We start from the raw sequence: 16,298 nt of genomic DNA, 5'->3' as shown, positions 1-16,298 counted from the left end.
TAAGAACAAAAGGTAGAACAAACCCCTTTCGAACTAGCAATGAAGATATCGAAGTAGTGAACAGCTTCTGCTTTTTAGCATCAACCATCCACAGTAAAGGAAGTTGTAATCAAGAAATAAGCCCCAGTCCAGCACTGGGTAGAATAGCCATAAAGGCCTTTGAAAACGTATTTAAGTAGATGGGTCTCTACTTACAGTAATCAGAATTGTGTAAGCCAGGATCATCTTCCCTATGATGTTCTATGAATGCAATGGGATGAGATGGGATGGGATGGAATGGAATGGAATAGAATAGAATAGAATAGAATAGAATAGAATAGAATAGAATAGAATAGAAAGTTGGACTTAAAGAAGCAGGATAGGAAGAGGACTTGATGCCTCTCAACTTTCCCCATTTCTGCTCTCCAGATGGCCTAGTACTACAACACACCCCAGTTTCACATGTTTGGGGTACACTTTCGAACCAGTTTCTTTGGAATAGTGGTGAAGTCCTTAGAGGCTGAAGTATAATATCTCTGTGTAGATGTTAATGGAGGTATTCAACCAGCCTTGTGAATTTCCCTTTTTCCTGGGATGGTATAGGATAGGCCTAGGGCAGGGGTGGGCAACCTTGGCTCTTTTATGACTCGTGGACTTCAACTCCCAGAATTCCTGAGCCAGCATGGCTCAGCTTGGAAACCTCTCCCTTTCCCCTCAGCATGGCTGGCTCAGGAATTCTGGGAATTGAAGTCCACGAGTCATAAAAGAGCCAAGCTTGCCCACCCCTGGCTTAGGGCTATAGGCCAGTGTTTCTCAACCTTGGCAACTTTAAGATACCTGAACTTCATCTCCCAGAATACCCCATGCTGGCTGGGGTATTCTGGGAGTTGAGGTTCACATATCTTTAAGATGCCAAGGTTGAGAAACACTGCCCTAGACTAACCTGATGCATTAAACCCCCAAATCTGATTACAGCAGGGGTCTTCAAACTTGACAACTTTAAGACTTGTGGACTTCAACTCCCAGAATTCCTCAGCCAGCCCTGGCTGGCTGAGGAATTCTGGGAGCTGAAGTTCACAAGTCTTAAAGTTGCCAAGTTTGAAGACCCCTGGGTTACAGCTTCGCACCAACCCCGCCCAGGTGCATCAATCCGGCCTTAGATCACCTGTACGGATTACCGACGTAGTGCGAATCTCCCTTGCCCCCTCCCCCGCGCCTTTTCCCTCCCTGTTTCATGAAGTTTCTTCTTGCTCCGGTCTTCGAAAGGGTTAAATAAAAGCGATGGATTCCTAGAGAGGAAGAAAATGTGGGTGGAAGTTGGGGACTGGGGGGGCGAGAAAAAAAGGGGCGGGGGGGGAAGAAGGGAGCACCAAATGCTCCTCCCATGCCCGGTCTCGTCTGAATGCTCCCGGGGACGGATGCTGGCATCGGCGTTGGCAGAAGGGGCTTGAGATCCATCCTGCTCTCCCTCCGGACATTTCTGGTGTGTGCTGGTGGGGGATGCGGGGGGGGGGTTCTAGCCCTTGGGGGTCCTCATTTAGCGAAGGGACATCCGCTGGTGGGTCTCTCCCCCCCCCCCCGTCTTGGGCATTTGGGCAAAGCGGAGCTGCAGAGAAGCAGGGAGGAAGGAAGAGAACTGGGAAGCCCCCACCCACCCAAAAAAAGGTCTGAGTTATCCCAAGCAAAGACAAGGTGGGGCGGGGCGTCTTCGCAGAGCAAGCAAGAGGGTCCGTGGTCTTCCCCTTTCACAGTCCCCTTTTTCCACAGCTTTCTCGTTTTCAGTTTGAGTGCTGCCTATCCGCCCCCCTCCCCTTTTGCAGGCTTAAAACTTCCAGGGGGGGCGCTCGATGTCTTACTAGGTGTAGATCCGCTTTATCGATTGATTTTCTTTCAAAAGGGTCCAAAACCGCTTTTAGTTTTCTGACCGCCTGTTTATTTTAGCTGTTGAAGCTTTAATGTTTGTTTGTTTTTTTAACCCATCCTGCTCCTGATGAGTTCTAGGTGACTGGGGAGGGGGCAAGCGTAAAAACAGCAGTCCGCTCAACCAAAACCATCCCTTCCTATAATATCTTACTTTTTTTCTTAATGCTTATTTTATTCGCCTCCCCCCAAGTATAAATCTGCAAGGTAGATAGGCTGGGTCCAGCGCCAGTCATCTGGAGTTTCTATATCTGAAGATAGATTTGAACCCAGCTCTCTCAATACCCTTCCTTCCTTCCTCCCCCCTTCTTTCTTTCTTTCTTTCTTTCTTTCTTTCTTTCTTTCTTTCTTTCTTTCTTTCTTTCTTTCTTTCTTTCTTTCTTTCTTTCTTTCTTTCTTTCTTTCTCTTCCTCCTTTTTGTCTTTTCTTTCTTTCTTTCTTTCTTTCTTTTTCTTTCCATTCTTTCTCTTTCTTCCTTCCTCCTTTTCGTCTTTCTTTCTTTCTTTCTTTCTCTTCCTTCCTTCCTCCCTCCTTTTCGTCTTTCTTTCTTTCTTTCTTTTTCTTTCTTTCTTTCTTTCTCTTCCTTCCTCCTTTTTGTCTTTTTTTCTTTCTTTCTTTCCATTCTTTCTCTTCCTTCCTTCTTTTTGTCTTTCTTTTTCTCTTTCTTTGTTTATTTCTTTCCTTTCTTTCTCTTCTTTCTTTCTTTCTTTCTTTTTTCCTTCCTTTCTTTCTTTCCTTTTTGTCTTTTCTTTCTTTCTTTCTTTCTTTCTTTCTTTCTTTCTTTCTTTCTTTTTCTTTCCATTCTTTCCCTTCCTTCCTTCCTTCCTTCCTTCCTTCCTTCCTTCCTTCCTTCCTTCCTTCCTTCCTTCCTTCCTTCCTCCTTTTTGTCTTTCTTTCTTTCTCTCTTCCTTCCTTCCTCCTTTTTTTCTTTCTTTCCTTTCTTTCTCTTCCTTCCTCCTTTTTGTCTTTTTTCTTTCTTTCTTTCTCTTCCTTCCTCCTTTTTGTCTTTCTTTCTTTCTCTTTCTTTCTTTCTTTCTTTCTTTCTTTCTTTCTTTCTTTCTTTCTTTCTGTCTTTCTCCCATGCAAGATCAGCAAATGTGTCATGAGGAAGCCAGGAGGAATTAGTCACGTTGGGATGGAAGTCATAAGTGTAAAATTCAGAAAAAGCAAGAAAGGCAGATAAGAAATGGGTGCCTTACAACTCAGATTGGAATCTTGCTGGTTTAGCAAAGGGAATCTTGCTTGTTTAGATATCACAGGACCACTTTGCTCAGTTAGTGTAATTCTGCACTCACAGGCCACCTTTGACTTGAGGGGGTTGTGGCGAAGCTTAGAGATGCTTTGGCCCACGTTCCTTAGAAATGGTATGTGAAACACGCGCCTTGGAGAATGGTGCAAGGCTGCAATGGCCACCGGTCTGGGGAATAAGGCGGCATTTTCTCAGTGGCAGTGGCGTCCCTGGGCCTGGGTGTCAGTGGCAGATGGCTGAAACAGCTGAAGGTCCCCCAGCCTCCACTTAAGGCACCACCCTGGAATTTTTGCCGCATTGCAGGGCCCACCTGGGGTGGCTGAGGCTTCTGGGGGTGGCTGCAGCTTTCCACCCCCCTGTAGCGCTCTTAAATCATGCATGGCCAGTGCTGGACCTCCAGGTGTCACATGTTCCGACTAATGAAGCACTTCAAAGAACTTTCAGGAATGTTTCCTAAAATCTTTATTTGCAAGAGCTACAGTTTGCCGGTCACCATGATAGACTAATTGATGCCAGAATCTGAACTTCCTGTCGCTGGCATCAAGCTTTCCTTGCTCAACCCCTTCTCATGCAGTCACAGGTCACATTATCCAATTCTTTCCCGGGCTTCCCCCCCCCCCCCCCGCCCAGTCTAAGCTAAGTATTAACCCAATAACTGCCAAACAGTTTTGCATATTGTCAAAGCAAGAATATACAGTATTTGCAGCATTGACACCAGGGTCTCCCCCACCTTCTTAAGGCACCTCTGCAGTTCTTGCTTGGGCCTCCCTCCACTTGACAAATCACCTATCGCTTAATTACGCCACAACAGAAAAGTTTGTCTCCTAGAGATGTGGGCGCTCCATCACTGGAGATTTTGTCAAGGCTGTTCTGAGGACTTGGCCAGGGTTGGACTGGAAGACCTTCGTGGTCCCTCCCAAGTGCCAGATGTTGTGATTCTCTACCATTCTCAAAAGGAAATATTATTCTTTATTTCTTTTTTGTTCTAACAGCAGGTAAGAGATTGTGACCAAAGATTTGCCTGCAAATCAACTATCAACAAGCAGTAGAAACCTAGCAAAAGGCAGCAGCCGCCAGAACTCATGGAGGGCGGGAAACTCTCGGATCCCCCGTCAGACACAAGCAGCACTCCGAAAAACCGCCAAAGAACCCATGAATGCTCAGAATGTGGGAAATCCTTTGCTCGCTGGTCCCTCCTTTTGACCCACAGAAAGGTCCATGTGGGAAGTAGATCCAGTCAAAGTTTGGAGGGTGAGAAATCCTTCTCTGGAACAGACGCCAAAGATCTCAGAAGCCCCCTCAGACTAACACCCTATAAATGTGAGGAATGTAACTTATGTTTTGATCAAAAGTCAGAACTTCTTAAACATCAGAAAATCCACACTGGAGAGAAACCTTATCAGTGTCTTGAATGTGGGAAATTTTTCCTTAAAAAAGCCAATCTCAGGAATCACGAGAGAATTCACACAGGGGAGAAACCTTACAGCTGTTGGCAATGTGGGAAGAGCTTTTCTCAGAACGCACATCTTTGGATCCATGAGCAGATTCATGCAGGAATCAAACCTTACAAATGCTTTGAGTGTGGAAAATGTTTCATCCAGAGTTCAGCTCTTCAGAGTCATGAGAAAACACATAGAGGTGAAAAAAACGAAAAGTGCCTCGAATGTGGGAAATGTTTTACCTGGAAATCAAACCTGTTGCAACATCAGAGACTTCACACTGGAGAGAGACCCTATGAATGCCCAGAATGTGAGAGACGATTTGTAAATTCTTCTGACCTTCATAGACACCAGAAGAGTCACAAAGGAGAGAAACCCTATAAATGTGGGGAGTGTGGGAAAGGTTTTCTTACTCAAAGAGAGGTTCAGAGTCATGAGAGGATCCACACAGGGGAGAAGCCGTACAAATGCGTGGAGTGTGGGAAATGCTTTTCTGAAAAACACAACCTTGGAAGGCATCAGAGGCTCCACACAGGAGTGAAGCCGTACAGATGTGTAATATGTGGGAAATCTTTTGCTCAAAATGGAGACCTTTGGAGTCATCATAAAACCCACACAGGCGAGAAGCCATATGAATGCAACGAATGTGGAAAATTTTATCGTTCCGCATCAAGCCTTAGAAATCATGTTAAGATTCACACAGGGGAAAAAAATTTCAAATGTTTAGACTGTGGGAAAGCATTTGCTCAGTCATCTCTCCTCAGAAATCACAGCCGAATCCATACAGGAGAGAAACCCCATAAATGCTCGGAGTGCGGTAAATGTTTTTCTCAAAAAAGTACTCTTGTAATACATCAACGAATCCATACTGGAGAGAAACCGTATAAGTGTTCAGACTGTGGGAAATGTTTTGCCCAACCTGCAGCGTTTCACAGGCACACCCGAAATCATACAGCATGACCTTACAAGTGTGCAGAGGGTGAGAAAACTTTTCGTTGTCAATGACAGCTAAAAATGCCTCAGAAACTCTACAACAGAGATAAATCTCCTCAGTTGTGAACAAAGTGGGAAACATTTTTTTCAAAAGTCGCACGTTACCATTCATCAGGAACTTCACGAAGTTACAGAAGGGGAATCCTACAATTCTTTGGCATGGGGAAAATGTTTTTTGTATTTTTTGTGAACTGTTAAGTGATTTTATAAGTCGAGTAAACCTTGTAAGGAAACCTTGATAAATCCTGAAACATTCACCAAAGGGGGTCATTGTATAAATGCTTGGAATATTGCAAAATACTGATTTCACTGGGACCTCTGGAGGTCCCAAAGGATCCACAAGTAAAAGAAATTGTGGGCTTCGTGGGTAGGAAATATTTTTCTGGAATGTCTACCTGGGTCTGCAGGTAAAAACACCCTGAAGAGAAAACCCTCCAGGTGCTCGGACTACTGGACACTCTTTCCGGGTGACAAACCACATCAGAGCTTGGTGTGTGGAAAATCCTTGAAATGAGACAATTTTCATACATTTGTGAGTCCCCACAGAGAGAAAGCCTAGAAATCTTAACATTTTTCCTGAAATCTTTTAAAAAAAACCACACACACAATGTCAACGCTGCAAATATTGTATATTCTTGCTTTTGACAATATGCAGAATTGTCTGGTAATTATGGGGTTAATACAGAGCAGAAGGGGGGTGGGGGTAAAGCCCGGGGAAAGAAAGAGGAAGAAAACCTTTGACCTTCACACTAATTGGATAATGTGATATATGATGGCTAATTTAGGAAAGGAACATGCTGATAATTTAACTGCTCAGAGGAAGCGAACTTAGATCCTAGCATCCCTCCGTTATGCATGTGCCGACATTTTGTAACAATCACTGACTTTTAGGAAAATAAATGCCTGGAAGTTCTTTGAAGTGTTTCATTAGCTGGAACCATAACACACAAAGCAGTTCATAATTGTGGTAAAGTGAGAAAAAGATTCCTTGTCCTGCCTCTTATTTAAAAAAAAAGGCTGTCATCCAGAGTGGGAAAGTATTGTTCAGATGGCACTTAATTCTCAGGGTGTCTTTTGCCCCCTTAGTTCTCTCATATTCACAGTGGAAGAGACCCCAAGAGGTTGCCACTCTGAACTGGGACAGGAAATTCTCTTTTAGGATTGTAAAATCAAACTTTTAAGGTTTCATGGAAGTTTTGTTTCTGTGAGAACTGTATGGAAATTATAATTTTCTGGAGTGGGATTTTCTTTAATGTTTCAGGCCATTGTGTAGCCTTAAGAAATGTATTTGCACTGTCCTAGAGCAGGGCTTTTCAACCTTTTCACCCATTGTACCACTTTTAGGATATGGCAACATCCGAGTACCGCCTAGCAAGGTGTCAAAAACTTGATGACCAAAAAAAAAAAAAGGAAAAAAGTGATAAAGTACAGGTAGTCCTCGACTTACAACAGTTCGCTTAGTGACTGTTCAAAGTTACAATGGCACTGAAAAAAGTGCCCCCCAAGCCACAGCCGAGCAAGACAGCGCCCGGCGGTGCTCTTCCTCTTGTCTGAGGTTTTCATTGTTGTGAGCATTTCTGCTGGGGATTGACAGCAGGGGTGGGGTGGGGGGTATTTGGTTTTTATTCCCCCCATCTGCTGGGTGGTTGCAGCAGGTTTTGGTCACTTCACATGACCGTGGGACACTGTGACCATCATAAATATGAATCAGTGGCCAAGCATCTAAATATAAATCACAAGACCCTGGACATGCTGCAACATTCCAGCTGATCGGCGCTTCTTCTGGGCTCAGCAGAAGCATCAGGATCAGTGCTGCTTTCCGGCTGATTGGTGCTTCTTCAGGGCTCAGCAGAAGCACCAGGATCAGTGCTGAGCTCCAGCTGGAGCCTGGTGCTGATCCTGGCACTTCCACGGAGCCCTGACAGCCACGAAGAAGCTCCGATCAGCTGGAAAGCGGCACTGATCCTGGCGCTTCCGCTGAGCCTTGACAGCCCTGCAGCTCCAGCCGTCTCTCGCTCAGGCTTGTGTGGTGCTGCCACTGGTTCAGCTCATTCCCCTCCCCCGCTATCACTTTTCTAGGATGGTTGTGTACCACCTGCCAGGTGCCAATGTACCACAGGTGGTATCCATGCCACTGGTTGAAAAGCCCTGTCCTACAGCATGTTCTTAATTTCTGTGAATTTTTCCCACATTGTTCATGACAGATTTTCTGCCCTCCAAGCACCCTGATTTGTCACCCTGAAAGAGGGTCCTGCAGTTCTCTCATTTGCTCGGCTTTCTTTTGAGGACAATTTACCCAGGTAAGAAAGAGAAAGGAGGAGGAGGAGTTGGTTAAATCAAGGCTTTCTTGTTAATTTATCATTTTTGTTTTCATTTTTGGATATAAGGTTTGCTATTTCAGGCAATGTTTAATAGCTTTCAATTTTATTACTATTGTTTTGTAATTGTTTAAGTGTTATGAGGGGGGTTTAGACCAGTGGTTCTCAACCTTTCTAATGCCGCGACCCCATAATACAGTTCTCCATGTTGTGGTGACCCCCAACCACTTATACATCACCGGGTGCCAGGGGCGTGGCCAAAGAAAAGGGGGAAAAAATGGCGGACAGCCTTGTTTGGCGACCTCCGTGAAATGGTCGTTCGACCCCAAATGGGGTCCCGACCCACAGGTTGAGAACCACTGGTTTAGACTAAACGGAAAAGGGCGATTATATACTTACGTCGTGAGCTATTTTCACTGGATCTGGATCTTTGTTGATCAATAGGGAGAGCAGAAGATTTAGAGATAAATTTGTAAAAAAATTAGGATCGGGTACCGAATGAGTATTAAGATATTTCCTGCCTTTTTGTGTGCCCTGTGTGCTCTCTTGTGATTTATCGCCCGATGCTCCTGTTTGCCTTTTATGTTTACTATAAATATATTTATTTGTATAAAACTGCTGGTTCTTGACAGTGTCTCTGACTCCATTTGGACAGCAGCTGTGCAAGTCCCTGACAATGAAGATGCACCTGGCTATAATTGGAGAGACAATGATAAATCACATACTCGGGATTAATTGCAGCACAGGTTACTTAGCACATACATCGCAGGTCGTGGGAATTGCAACTTTGAAATATGTAATATTCAGTTTAGTGTGACTTGTTAAGTTGATACTAGGTTGCCTATCATGTGACCCAAAAATTCAGTTAATGTCAGGTTACCATGTGTGCAGTTAAGGTTACTATATGTATAGTGGTCTTATCTATAAATGTAAATTGTTTTAAGCATATTCTTGTTCTACTTTACTGTGATATTTCATTATTATTCATGTACCATGTTACATTAAATATTTTTCTTGCCTATTTGCATCGTTCTAGAAACAATTAGCCTATTTTCCCTAGAAGTATTACGTCAAATAATATAAATTTAATGCAATTTTTTGGTGGCATTCATTAACTGCACTAAGCAAGACTAATCTCCTCGCTTGCTCTGAACGATGGTTAATTCTCTTCTATTGTGTCCTCTATGAACTGGCATCACATCCCCAGCCCAAGAGAAGGAATTGGCATCTCCAGAGATTCTCATAAAAAAAAGGAAAAAAAGAATCCGGTGTTTTGTGTATGAGAAAACTTTCAGCTATCAATCAAACCTTAAAACTCCTTGGAAACGCTACACTGGAGAGAAATTCTTTCAGCGTTCCTTGAAAGAACTTTAATAAAAGCAAATCTCTCTTTTACTATCGGAGGTATCACACGGGAGAGAGAGCGAACCAGTGTTCGGACTGCGGGAAGCGCTTCAGTGTGAGCAAATACCTCACCTCATTAAAAAAAAAAAAAAAATTCACACCGGGGAGAAACCGCTCAACCGTTTTTGTTTTTTTTCAAATCTGCATTTATTTTTACCTGATTTCGATGACAATGATTTCTTTGATTGCCAAACTGTCCGACCTATTCTTTCCAGACATCAAACAGGCATATAAAATAAGCTATACAAATCAGTGGAGTCTAGAATTAAATACAAAGAAGATTGACTAGTGAGAAAAAGTAGGCTCCTCTCAGCATGCCCTTAGGTAGCTAACAGTCAAGATAAACAGTTGCATTCAAGGGGTTTTCAGATGAAGTGCACTCTTACAAGCCAATGCCCAAATCTATTTAGTATTTCTCTAGAAATTGTTCCTTATTATTTCTGATGTCAGGATATATTTTTTTTTGCACCAAAGTCATGCTTCCGTACTTCAGTTTTCAAGCCATTATCATGGTGAGATGGGCAGCAAATAAATGTAATCAATGAATGAATAAATACGCTCACAACAGACCAGTCATGATTACCTGTGAACTGAAAGCCCTGGACCTCCTTCCTAAATTCCACTGTCCCAGTGGGGTTAAAGAGAGGCAGGTATAACTGTTCTGGACCCTGAATAAAGATGCTTTTGTAATCCAAGGCCAGACAGATAACTCAAACAAAAGATGATTGTAAAACAAATATTTATTCGGGAATACTACTGAACTCACGTTTCTTGGTAGTTTCATCTGAATGCTCCATATCTGTTCATCTTTACAGGTAAAAATCAATAATTCCTTCACATCAATTTCTAGCGTGGATTCAGACCGTGTGTGTCCTCCGGTGATCCCATGCTTGTCTCAGACAAAGACATTCTAAACTGGCACATAGCCAGGATATCCTGTGATGAACTTAGTAGCCCTTCCTACTGATCTGTTAACATGGGATTTACTGAATAGCTAAACTACATTACCCATAAGCCATCTCTTAAGGAGACAGCGCTTAGCCTTATAAATGCCAAACATTCTAACATACTGACCCATCTAACTGGCTGATCCAGAACAATAACTATGATCTCGACTGATTAAAAACATCACATACTATGGATCTGCAATTTTAGAAGACACTGACTCCAAACAGGACAAGATGAAGCTTATTTTCCAATTGGATGAACATGACTTCCTGTTAATTCAATTTCATCAGGTTCAGCCCAAACCTGAACTCAGGCAGTGGTCAACAGAATTGCCTTCATCTTTAATGTTTGAAGACAATGTACATGTGAACCTGAAGCTATGAGCATCAAAATCCCCAGCATATGAAGCCCTCTTTCACCAGTTTTATGGAAATACTAAAATTCAGAAGGGACATTAAATAGCAGTGATTTGTGTTCTAAATAATAATCACCCCAAATCTCATTTTGGATATAATCGAGCCAGCTTACAACAGTATTCAACATTATAACATCTGAAGGATACCTTGGTCAATAGAACCGAAGCCTCCTTATACATCTAACAAAATTATAAAAATTTTACTCTACAGGTTCAATTCTCAGTGAAGATTACCTACCTTTCTGACCAGGTTGAGCTCACTTGAAATGGGACCTAAGGCTTTTGAAAAAAGAGCAAAGACATCAATATTTTTCTCACCTTGTTCAGCAACTTTAGTTGTGACAAAGCATCTTGGTTGATTATCAGTCTCTGCCTTTCAAAACTCAATTGCTTGTTGACAGGATCCTTCTTTGGGAAAACCACCCTACTAATTATCTCCGATCTGCTCCTACATCTCCATTTTGATCCAAGTATACTTTCATCAGGGAAAGATTGAACAATTCACTCTTCCCCAGAAATGGAGGGAACTAGAATGGAAACATCCAGGAATTTTAAAAGCAGAAACCTTGGTTTCTTATCTCACATGGTCTTTTTACATTTGAATATTTTTTTCTGTGGTTGTTTAACTTGCAAATATTGTGAGCTGGGAGAACAAACAAACCCCTTTGGAACTGACAATGAAGATATCAAAGTAGTAAACAGCTTCTGCCTTTTAGCATCAAACATCAACAGTAAAGGAAGTTGCAATCAAGAAATAAGGCCCACTTCATTTCCCACCCGTAAGGTTAGCCAAAATGGGTTCAAACATTTCACTCCTATGCTGGAAATGTAACACAGCATTAGGATCATACTACCATATGTGGTGGGAATGCCCAAAGATCCGTGAGTATTGGAACAGGACACGAAACTGGTTGAGGGATATATTAACACTTGACTTAAGAGCTAAAATCTGAACTCTTCTTGTTGGGAATAACGATGCAACAAGGGTTTCTTATCTCACTGCAGCTATGGCCTCTTATACATTACAAAATTATAAAAATTTTACTCTACAGGAATTGAAGATTTTTTCTGTTAAGGAAATTGCTTTTTCAATATTTTTCTCACCTTGTTCAGCAACTTTAGTTGTGACAAAGCATCTTGGTTGATTATCAGTCTCTGCCTTTCAAAACTCAATTGCACAGGACAACCACCCTACTAATTATCTCCGATCTGACATCTCCATTTTGATCCACTTTCATCAGGGAAAGATTGAACAATTCACTCTTCCCCAGAAATCTAGAATGGAAACATCCAGAATTTTAAAAGCAGAAAGTTTCTTATCTCACATGGCCTGTTTAACTTGCAAATATTGTGAGCTGGGAGAACAAACAAACCCCAACTGACAATGAAGATATCAAAGTAGTAAACAGCTTCTGCCTTTTAGCATCAAACATCAACAGTAAAGGAAGTTGCAATCAAGAAATAAGGCCCACTTCATTTCCCACCCGTAAGGTTAGCCAAAATGGGTTCAAACATTTCACTCCTATGCTGGAAATGTAACACAGCATTAGGATCATACTACCATATGTGGTGGGAATGCCCAAAGATCCGTGAGTATTGGAACAGGACACGAAACTGGTTGAGGGATATATTAACACTTGACTTAAGAGCTAAAATCTGAACTCTTCTTGTTGGGAATAACGACAGAAAAATACAACAAGGGAACAATCTACCTGCTGCTACACATCCTGACTGCAGCTAGGCTTGCTTTAGCGCAAAAATGGAAGAGCAAGGAAATTCCCACAGAGGAAGAGTTAATACATAAAATATTAGCATGTGCGGAAATGGACAGGCTCACAATGATATTAAAAGATAAATGTGGATCAGTTTATTATGAAACCTGGGATAAATTTTACCGCTGGAGGAATTTGAAGAAGACGGTCAGGATTAAAGATGAATGTTAAGATAGAAATATATGTTATTTTAGAACAAGTATTGTACATAAAACTTAGATGTATATGTAGAGATGAAGAATTGATCGTAAAAAGTGGAATAATCTGATAAGAATGTATATACTGGAATGTCACGTCAAATCCAATGTTTGTTTTTAATTGTATTATAAATAAAATTTGTAAAGAAAGAAAGAAAGAAAGAAGGCCCACTCCAGCACTCGGTAGAACAGCCATAAAGGCCTTTGAAAACGTATTTAAATGCCACGATGGGTCTCCACCTACAGTAATCAGAATTGTATAAGCCACGATCATCTTCACGATGGTGTTCAACGAACAGAATAGAATATAAAGAATAGAACAGGACAGGACAGAATAGAACTTGACACGTTAAACCCCTACATTTACTGTAGTTACAGCTTCGCACTAATCACGCCCAGGTCCATCTGTCGTGTCTTAAGTCACTTGTAGGGAGGGGGATACAGACGTGATGCGAATCCCGCTTGCCCCTCCCCCTCCTCTTTTCGCTTCCAATGTCATCAATCTTCTTACTCCCGTCTTCGAAGGAGTTAAATCGAGGCGATGGATTCCTAGAAAGGAAGAAAATTTGGGTGGAGGTTGAGGACTGGGGAGGGGGAGAGGGGGGGGGGGAAAGAAGGGAACGCCAAATGCTCCTCCCATTCCTGGTCTCGTCTGAATGCTCCCGGGGCTGGTGGCTTGGTAGCGGCGTTGGCAGAAGGGGCTGAGATCCACCCTGCTCTCTCTTCCGGCCTTTCTGGTGTGTGTATGTGTGTGGCGGGGGACGGGGGAAATTCGGGCCCTTGGGGGGGGGGCCCATTTAACGAAGGGGCATCCACTGGTGGGTCTCTCCACCTCCCACCCCCCGTCTTGTGCATTTGGACAAAGCGGAGCTGCAGGGAAGCGAGGATGGAGGAAGAGCCATGGGAAGCCCCCCCCCCCGAAAAGATCTGAGCTATCCCTCAGGTGGGGAGGGGGCGCCTTGGCAGAACAAGCAAAAGGGTCGGTGGTCTCATTTCGCTGCCTGGAGGGGGGAGTTGGAGCTTAGTCCGTCCCTCCCCATCCTTCTCGTTTTCAGTTTGATTGCTGCCTTCTCCCTCTCCCATCCCCGCACCCCCACCCCCACCCCTTGCATGGTTAAAACCTCCAGGGGGGTTTCAGTGTCTTAATAGGTGTGGATCGGCTTTATCGGTTGCTTTGTTTTCATCGCCTCTTTATTTTAGCTGTTGGAGCCTTATTATATTTTTAAACCCATCCTGCTCCTCATGAGTTCTAGGTGACTGGGGGGAAAAATGCATAAAAGCAGCAACCCAGTCAGCCGAAACAATCCTTTCTCATAATATCTTTATTTTTCCTTATATTTAATTTATTCCCCTCCCCAAATATAAACCTGCAAGGTAGACAGGCTGGGCCCAGTCATCCAGAGTTTCTATAGCTGAAGATGGATTTGAACCCAGCTCCTTTCCTTTCCTTTCCTTTCCTTTCCTGTTCTTCCTTTCCTTTCCTTTCCTGTTCTTCCTTTCCTTTCCTTTCCTGTTTTTCCTTTCCTTTCCTTTCCTGTTCTTCCTTTCCTTTCCTTTCCTGTTCTTCCTTTCCTTTCCTTTCTTTTCCTGTTCTTCCTTTCCTTTCCTTTCCTTATTTCCTTTCCTTCTTTCCTTTCCTCTCTCTCTCTCTCTCTCTCTCTCTCTCTCTCTCTCTCTCTCTCTCTCTCTCTCTCTCTCTCTCTCTCTCGGTCTGTCTTTCTTCATACAGGAACAGGAAATGTGTCACAAGGAAGTCAGGATCAATTACTCATGACAGGATGGAGCTCATAAGTGCAAACCTGAGAAAAAGCAAGAAAAGGGGATAAGAAATGGGTTGCTTACATTAACCTCACCTCTCTTTCTTCCTCTTTTGCTTAAGAAATGCTTTGATTTTTTTGCATTTCCTGTAATAGGCAGTCCTCGACTTATGATACAGTTGGGACTCGAAACTCCCTTGTTTAGCAAAGGGGTCATGATGTGAGGTATCACAGGACAGCATTGCTCAAGAGCTGTAATTCTACACTCACTGTTGCAGTTGTTAAATGATCTCACTGGTCATTAAATGGATGGAGTCCCAGATAAGAAGCACAGGTTTGTGTTGGGGGGGGGGGACAGTGGAGGCTGTCGTAGTCCCAGCACAGTCCATGTTTGACTTGAGGGGTTCCTGGAGGAGCTTTGAGATGCTTTGGGACACGTTGCTTAGAAGCGGAATGGAACATGCCGCTTGGCGAATGTCTGAAGGTTTGCAAAGGCCATGGGGGTTAAGGCTTAGTGGCAGCGATGATGCTGGGCTGAAAGTCCAGGCCTGGATCAGTGGCAGATGGCTGAAACTGCTGAAGACCCGAGGCATCCACTTAAGGCACCGCCCTGGAATTTCTGCCCCAATGCAGGGCCCAGCTGGGGCGGCTGAGGCTTCTAGGGGTAGCTGCAGTTTTGGACCTCACTACAGTGCGGTCCAAAACACTACACTACAATGGTGAAAAAAGCAAGGTTCTACATTTAGGCAAGAAAAACCAAATGCACAGATATAGTATAGGGGTATCTTGCTCAATAGTAGTAACTGTGAGAGGGACCTCGGAGTCCTAGTGGACAATCACCTAAATATGTGTGCTGCAGCTGCCAAAAAGGCCAACACAGTGCTAGGCTGCATTAACAGAGGGATAGAATCAAGATCACGTGAAGTGTTAATACCATTTTACAATGCCTTGGTAAGGCCACACTTGGAATATTGCATCCAGTTTTGGTCACCGCGATGTAAAAAAGATGTTAAGACTCTAGAAAGAGTACAGAGAAGAGCAACAAAGATGATTAGGGGACTGGAGGCTAAAGCATATAAGGAACAGCTGTTTGAATTGGGTATGTCTCTAATGAAGAGAAGGACGAGGGGGGACATGATAGCAGTGTTCCAGTATCTCAGGGGCTGCCCCAAAGAAGAGGGAGTCAAGCTATTTTCCAAAGCGCCAGAAGGCAGGACAAGAAGCAACGGGTGGAAACTAATCAAGGAGAGAGGCAACCTAGAACTAAGGAGAAACTTCCTGATAGTTAGAATAATTAATCAGTGGAACAACCTGCCTCCAGAACTGTGAATGCTCCAACACTGGAAGTTTTTAAGAAGAAACTGGACAGCCCTTTGTCCGAAATGGTATAGGGTTTCCTGCCTGAGCAGGGGGGTGGACTAGATGACCTCCAAGGTCCCTTCCACTTTACTACTACTACTACTACTATTACAGCTCTCCCAATTCATGCATGGCCTGTGCTGGACCTCCAGGGTTTCCCCCTTCAGACATATCCGCAGTCCTTGCCTGGGCTTCCCTCCACTTAAAAACCCGCAAAATCACTTAACAACTACTATAACAAAAGAGTTTGCCTCCTACAGATGTGGGGGGCTCCGTCACTGGAAATTTTGTCAAGGCTGTTCTGAGGACTTGGGCAGGGTTGGACTGAAACACCTTTTTTTGGTCCCTCCGAAGTCACAGATTTTGTGGTTCTCTATCATTCTCAAAAGCAATATTATTCACATTTTCTTTTTCTTTCTAACAGCAGATTGGGATCAAAGATTTATAGTGAGGGAAAAGATTACTTGATCCCCTGCTGATTTTGTACGTTTGCCTACTGACAAAGAAATGACCAGTCTATAATTTTAATGGTAGGTTGATTTTTAACA

General features: G+C 43.2%; 1 protein-coding gene across 1 annotated transcript; it reads left to right on the top strand.

The window, feature by feature from the left end:
• The first annotated feature begins 1,405 nt into the window (after positions 1-1,405).
• LOC120318612 (zinc finger protein OZF-like) lies at positions 1,406-6,237 on the top strand. The gene is made up of 2 exons (XM_039366432.1): positions 1,406-1,462; positions 4,141-6,237. The coding sequence occupies exon 2, from the start codon at positions 4,231-4,233 to the stop codon at positions 5,545-5,547; it is 1,317 nt and encodes a 438-aa protein (XP_039222366.1). The 5' UTR covers positions 1,406-1,462; positions 4,141-4,230; the 3' UTR covers positions 5,548-6,237.
• Positions 6,238-16,298: the final 10,061 nt, after the last annotated feature.

Source organism: Crotalus tigris, unplaced genomic scaffold (genome assembly GCF_016545835.1).
Source record: "Crotalus tigris isolate CLP2741 ecotype Arizona unplaced genomic scaffold, ASM1654583v1 scf7180000020321.186885, whole genome shotgun sequence".
Taxonomy (NCBI): domain Eukaryota; kingdom Metazoa; phylum Chordata; class Lepidosauria; order Squamata; family Viperidae; genus Crotalus; species Crotalus tigris.
This window is presented reverse-complemented; position numbering and strand designations above follow the sequence as displayed.